This window comes from Leptonotus elevatus, chromosome 15 (genome assembly GCF_054856555.1).
Source record: "Leptonotus elevatus isolate MCC_2025b chromosome 15, RoL_Lele_1.0, whole genome shotgun sequence".
Taxonomy (NCBI): Eukaryota; Metazoa; Chordata; class Actinopteri; order Syngnathiformes; family Syngnathidae; genus Leptonotus; species Leptonotus elevatus.
This window is the reverse complement of record NC_141253.1, coordinates 19,717,451-19,724,950: the sequence shown is the minus strand read 5'-3', so window position 1 is coordinate 19,724,950 and position 7,500 is coordinate 19,717,451. Positions and strand designations below refer to the sequence as shown.

Sequence of the window (7,500 nt, the reverse complement as noted above, 5' to 3'; positions counted from 1 at the left end):
TAAAAACGCAAATTAAAAAAAATTGAGGGTGACGGGCAATATTAGTTACATATGCATATAAAGGTTAACTGTGGAAGGGCTTAAAATACAGTGGTGTAATCTCTTTAACACTTTTTTCCCTCATTAGCAAGTAGCAACATGATTGAGGAGCAAAAATGCAGACTCGTAATGAAAATAATGTGTAGGTGTTGAGTTGTAGAAGGTAAGAAACTTTTCACATATCCTGGTGAAATTAAGGAACATTTTCACTCGACGAGACAGCCATACCCTGTAAATAGACTCGAGGTAGACGATGGGCTCTTCCGCACTTGCAAGCAAAAGCGGAGGGGGGAGGGGTCGAGGTGGATCAAACCATTTTCAATCAAATGGGGGTGTACTGTTTTTTTGTTTCAATATTACTTTTAAACTCTATGATTTATATATATTATATCTATAAGTTTCTTGCTTGTTAAAAAGAACACACAGAAAATATATCTATATATACTGTATATACTTTTAACATTTTGGGGGTGCTATTGGGCTAAATAAGCATTACTGAGACTTACTAAAGAGTTCACATTTTAAAGACTTTTTAAAGATTTCATCCGATTGACTATGAGTTACTCAACGCAATTGACGACGCGGTTTCAAAATTAGAAACAGCGTCACGGAACCTACATTGAATGAGCTGCTCTTGACGCTCGCAATTATTTTACATCTAATAACACCACAAATATGCAGAGCAGTAATGCAGCATGTATGAGTTCCATGTTTTCCTCTATTTCCAGGTTTGCGCTGTGCGTACCACCCTCGTCATTTCTGTTCAATGGGAGCCCCGATCGTCACACGCATTGATATGTTTACAGAATATAGTTCACTTGCAAAAAGCACAGCGTGAATACTGAATACAAATCCCACCAAACTAAAAAAATAAAGTCCACTTTTGGTCCAGACCAAACAAGCGGACCAAAGAACTTTTCTGGTGCGAATACACTCTTAAAATGCTTAATAAACTTACTACTTAAATACAGACACAATAAAGCCAAATGTAAACTAAATGTTTGAAAACAAACCTCATCTTGGAAGTCTTCTGGAAACTTCCTTCGGATTGCAGGCTCTGTTAAGAATAGCATAATTATGATTAAACAAAACAGAAAAATACAGGGAGCTGCCCAAAAGCAATGACCCCAATTAAATTTATCTTAATAAATTATTTTTTTACTTGAAATTTTCAAGGTTTGTGGATTACATATTTTTTAAGGTTTATTCAAATGTATTATTATAACATTTAATAATAATAATAATTATTATTATTATTAAAAATGATAAAATCTGTCTCTCTTTCATACGTACCCAATCAGGAAGTGATTGTGTAACCCAAAACAGAAGTAGTTGTTTAGATGCAAATAAATATACATACATCAGTGGTGATTGCTCAAGACTGCAAGGGAAGCTCAGCTTCCCCTAAGTGCCCCTCCCACTGGAAAAAAATTAAGTGAGGAAATATAATAAAATAATAATAATAAATATGCACTGCTGTATGTACAATTGATGCGCTAGAATACCTCAAAATCAGCTATGTATCACAAACAACTGACACGACTTCCTTCTCATTCATACCTGCAGTACCACGGCACTATTATTTATTTATTGTTTTATACAGACAGACACTGCTTCGTAGAGTGGGTTGTTGCGCCACTGCACAAAACTGGACGGTCATTGGATAAATGCTGGGCTTTTTCCTACCTGTCGGACACTCAGTGAAAATGAGCTTTCCCTCTTTTGAATGACCAGCACTGCCACTGACATACATGAAAAATTAGACTAGATATTTTAATTCATTATTATATATATAACATTTGATATTTGTATTGCTGTCAAAAGAGGCGAGTTGTCCATTAGGACTACAATCATCTTAGCAGCAAGTCTAAGCAGATATCCTTTATTGAACACAGGAGTAGTCACTCTCACACATATCACACATATATATTCAATGCAAGCAACAACACACGAACAAATAAATAAGACACACACAGCACGTGCTTCCGTCAGCTGTCAGCAAAACAGTCACCGTCGGTATGCCGGTACTTGACTCGGTGAGTGACGATTACACTGACGGACGAAAACCCACGTCTGTCGTTTATTAGTCAATTATAAGTTTCTCGTTATACACCATTCATCCGTCGGCAACAGACCAACGGACAGTCCGTCACTCCCAATGGACTGCCCACCCTTGCAAACAAGTATTTAAAGTTACTTGATGACGCCAGTTAGAGCATATGTGTTGCTCATGTCTTTAAATGGCAACAAGTGTGCACAATGCATATGAGCTCCAACGAGGGGTAAAAAAAAAATTCGGGTTACACCTATCTGGCCCCGTCCAATGAGATATCCAGGGGTGGAAATTAAAACCAGCTCTGCCAGAACACCTTGCGTCCAGGAGGCATCCTAGCCAGGTGCCCGAGCCACCTCAACTGGCTCTTCTGAACATGGAAGAGCAGCGGCTCTACTCTGAGCCCCTCTCGGATGACCGAGCTTGTCACCCTCTCTCTGAGGGAGAACCTGGACACCCTGCGGAAGAAAATCATTTTGGTCGTTTGTATCTGGGATCTTGTTCATTCGAACATGACCCACAGCTCGTGACGATAGGTAAAGGGTAGGAACGTAGATCTACTGGTAAATTGAGAGCTTTGCCTTTCAGCTCAGCTCTTTATCACAACAGACCGATACAGTCTGCATCACATCAGACGCTGCACCGATCCGCCTGTCAATCTCTTGCTCCATCCTGCCCTCACTCGTAAACAAGACTCCAAGATACTTGAACTCTTCCACTCTCATCCCCGACCCAAAGAGTGCATTCCACCCCTACTGAGGACCATGGTCTCAGATTTGGAGATGCTGATTTTCATCCCAAACACTTCCAAACTCAGCTGCGAACAATTCCAGTGAGAGTTGGAGATCACAGCTTGAAGAAACCAACAGCACCACATCTTTTTGCTTTACTAGTCATTTGTAATGAAAATGTGGGTTTTTACCCTTCCCTTTAGTGTGTCCATTCATCCATTAACTCTTTGACCGCCAAAAACGTTTAATAACGTTTAGTAAAATCCAAATGAGTGCCCCCAAAAACGTTAACTATGTTTTTTAATGGAAACAGGTGGAGGAAAGCCTTGGCCAGCTGTGCTCAAAGTATCAAGCAGATCGAGTTAGTATAATGACTATTTATGGGCACTAGAGGTGGAGCTCGAGTGTTGAGGGGAGAATGGCTGAGTAAGCTAAAATGGCGACCGGTTGCAAGCAGCTCACGCTTGAGCATTTTTTTCAAAGACAAAAAGCATCGGCCAGTGCTAAAGAGCACATTGATGATGATGATGGTGACTCCGAGATTGACGCCGAAGTTGAAGCGTTGACGCAGCGGCTTCGACCACATCGTAAAGCCTCACCGGCTAGCGATGCTAACGCCGGAAAATGTGGTGCACAACCGAGCACTTCTGCACAGGCGGACGTTTAATCGGACGATGAAGTGTACCCTGAGTCCAATGCATATTCATCGGAGGAGTGGGTACAGTCTGATCACGGAGAAGACACTGACAGTCACTCATCCTCAGAAGATTGTGAAGGTAAGCACAAACTTGCTATGAGATTTCTAGTAATCCAACTTGTCTAACTTTTCCGGTGAGGTGCTAGCAGCGTGTGTAACGTGAATGTACAATTCATAGATCGTGGATCGTGCTCAGAGCGACGTCCCACTGCAGTTTCTACGACAAAGAGAGGTATTAAAAAAAAAAAAAATTCAATACACTGCAACAACAAAAGAAAACAGTCTTTCGATATTATTGTAATTGTATACATTTCTTTCAGCTGTAGCTCATAGGGCTTAAAGTGACGCTTCTCACACAGCTTCTCACAGTGAGCAGAATAAAGGGAGAAAAAAAAAAGATTCTCCAACACAGCACTAATAAAATATTTGATGGTAAATGTCTTCTATAATTTACAGAATGTACATCAACCAGTGGATCCAAGAAAAAAGGTAAACATATATATATATATATATATATATATATTGCATCACACTGATCTAAAATAAATAATATATGATATTGAAATGTATATTTGCAGATCCCCAAAATTCTGGCTGGCATGAAGCGGGCTGGCAGCCAACCATATTCCCCTTTACTGCAAAACCAGGAACAAGGGGTGCCGCAGCAGAGCTGAATTCGACCCTGCCAGCTGACTTCCTGCAGTTCTTCATCACGGACGAACTTCTCCAGCACATTGCTGACCAGACAAACCTCTACGCACGACAATCTATCCAGAAGCAGACTGACAGTCTGCCACACAGTAGGAGCCATTTTTCAGTCACGCGATGCCTCGAAACCGCTTCCAGCTCATCTGGAGTTTCCTTAATTTCAACAACAACGAGACACACAGTTCAGACGACAAACTATTCAAAATCCGTCCTGTTTTCAACCACATTGTCCAGAAATTCAAAGAACTGTTCCAACCCTGGAGGAATGTCTGTATTGATGAGGGAATGATGAGTTTTCAGGGACGTCTTTCATTCAAAGTATACAACCCCCAAAAACCGATAAAATATGGGATCAAGTCATACATCCTGTGTGACTCCCAAACGGGGTATTGCTTCAATATGCAACCCTATGTTGTTCCTACCAGTTGTTCTCTGCGTGATACAGTTTTCAATTTACTAGATCGTCTGCCAGGAAATGGGTACACACTCTTTATGGACAATTTTTATAATTCTATCGGCTTGTGTGAACGTCTCCTGGCAGCACGTATCAATGTATGTGGAACACTGAGGAAAAACAAGGGTGAACCCAGTGAGATCACTTGCCTAACAAACACTGGCCTTGGGGTGGGGTGGGGGGGCTGTGGGGTAAAACTGTTAAGACAACACAAAGGTTTTGGTTGTGGCATGGCAGGACAAACGTTTATTGAGGATGGTGACTACTTTTCACAAAGATGAAATGCGGACAGTGGATGTGTGGCGTTAGGCACAGAAAAAAAGAATGCCTTTCCAGAAACCAGTGTGTGTTCTGGACTACAATGCAACCATGAATGGAGTGGATAAGTTGGATCAGAACATCTCTTACCACCCATTCACGCGGAAAACATTGAAATGGCACAAAAAATGTGTTGCCTATCTATTTCAAATATGCATGTTCAATGCATATATCCTGCACAAAACAAAAAATCCTGGGAAGTGCCAACACTTTTGGGAGTTTATCCGGCAGGTGGTGAGAGGGTGGCTGTTACCACAAGACAAGGAGGAGGAGGATGAGGAAGTTGTTGCAGGTATAGGAACTGAAGGGCATGAGGAAGCCAGACGTAACACCAGGTCACCGTATCATAATCCTGAGAGTAGACTTGATGGCAACATGGCCAAACACACACTGCAGTACATACCTGCTGCTCCATGGGAAAAAAAGGCCGGCAAGAAAGTGTAGGGTCTGCACGCGAAGGGACAATCGCAGTGAAACTAATCTGTGGTGCAAATCCTGCTGCGTCCCCTTGCACGCAGGGGAGTGTTACCACACATAAAAGAAAAATTGTGTAGTTGAAACATCCACACAATTGTAAATAGTAACACATACACACACCACACATGCACTGTTGCACACATTTGTAAATAGTTTGCCAAATTGTTTTGTCAAATTGTTACACTGTTGAATGTAAATAAACTTATTTTGCTATCAAAAAACACTTTTTCATTGTTGGTGGTAGTGTTTTATAGAAGTAAAGGACTGTTTAGGTGTTTGTGGCATCATTCATAGAAATAAAAAGTGTCAAATTCACTAGAGTGCATGAAATAATATTGTTTCACAAAAAGCTTGATTTCTACGTATTTTGGTCCAAAACAGAGCATTTGGGTGAAACTAACCTATTTTCTATTGTTGATTACTAAAAAACTGAATAAGGTAGAAACAAATTCATTTGAACATGGAGTTCAATCTTTCATTTGGTAGTATCTGTGTTACCATAGTCCAAACACAATTTTTTCTGTGGACCTTGAAAGATCAGTCAAAATGCTCTAAATCAGCTGGCACCCACATGTTCTCTTTTCTGAAAATGGTTGGCAGTCAAAGAGTTAAAGGGACAGCAACGTGAAAAATTAACTTTTTGGAGCTTTTAGCCATGTTAAAATGCAAATTCCTCACCAAAAACATCATCAACGTGGTGTTTTCCTCCATTCGCCCCTCTATGAGAAATTCTAGGTCATTCTGCTCTCCAAGCACCAACCCCCTCCCAACCTGAGAAAACGAGCTGTTGTCACTGTTTGGCGTCATTAAGAGCGGATCCACCCCCGCACCTCCTCTGCGGACTATACGCACGCCCACCCACTTTCTCTGAGACCTCCATGGGATAGTGACCAAAGTAGCCTTTATCAGTAAACATTCTGTCTAAATGAATTCAAAGCAATAAATTATCATTCACATTTGCAATGCAAAAGTGCAATGAAATGACAATTGGCCATCTTAAAATCTCAGAAAACGTACCGGCTGACACTTGTGTAAACTACAAGTAGAACCTTTGCGCTGCTGAACCTAACTGAATGAACATTGCAGTGGTTAGCAGCGGGGGTACCTGGTTCGCGACCCACTCAGACTTGTTTTTGTTTTTTTCTCCTTCTTCTTTCCCCTCTCTTCTTCCCTCTCCTCCCCTCCTCCTCCACGATTTCTTGCGGCAAGGAGCTGTTTTGTTTCAAATGTTTATTGAAAAATTGATGGCTTGCATGGCCAAACGCAGAGATACAGCAGCAATCTTACCGCGATGTAATCCCTTTAACTACCGCTTAACATTAACTTTCTCTTTAGTCTGTATTCATACTAATTCAGGGGCATTGTTTTTTTCTGTTTCAGACCACACACAATTAGATACATACAATTATACACACACACACACACATATATTCTCAATTACATGTTACTCCACCTGCTGCCATTAAAAGCATTCAAGATATTCCAGTCTCCTGATTCTCTGACCGGAATCAATGGTCCATAGTCCGTCAGCGTAAATTCTCTATATTAGTGTGGAGAATACTACATTAACCATATCCGCTCTCTTATTTCTCTGTTGTAAACAAACTGCATACTCACATTCTGCAAAAAACTTTTCTTTTGTAAAGTAACAAAAAGTTACTGTTTATAACAAGGACAAAATGCAGATGTTAAACTAAAACGAGTCATTCATTTTGTTCAAAAATAAATAAATACAATTTTAAAAATCTACCAGTAATCAAATTGAAATCGGCAACGGAAAATCGCTACATCCCTAGTTCACACTGATTTTGGCTGCCGGAAAGATGTTTTGGCTGCTTCGATCTCAAATCCAATCTCGGTCTCAAATCATTCAATATGTTCGATTGTTTTGGCCAGACTTCTCACTGTGCGTGGTGTGCCCTGAGGACAATCGGGAAGCAAGGCGGCAAGGAAGGACAGTGGGAATCCAAATAGTGGGAAATCCAAACTCAAAACAGTCAAGGCGCAACAGAAAATCTCCACT

General features: G+C 40.7%; 1 protein-coding gene across 4 annotated transcripts in view; it reads right to left on the bottom strand.

Annotated features, from left to right (window-relative positions):
- dennd1a (DENN/MADD domain containing 1A) overlaps window positions 1-7,500 on the bottom strand; it is a 119,031-nt gene that overhangs the window by 98,501 nt on the left and 13,030 nt on the right. For 3 of the 4 annotated variants that reach the window (XM_086096421.1, XM_086096420.1, XM_086096422.1), the window contains exon 3: window positions 1,053-1,096. The exons of the other annotated variant lie outside the window; for it this stretch is intronic. In XM_086096421.1, coding sequence (XP_085952547.1) covers window positions 1,053-1,096 — 44 coding nt within the window. The remainder of the gene's footprint in view (window positions 1-1,052; window positions 1,097-7,500) is intronic. 4 annotated transcript variants of the gene reach the window in all.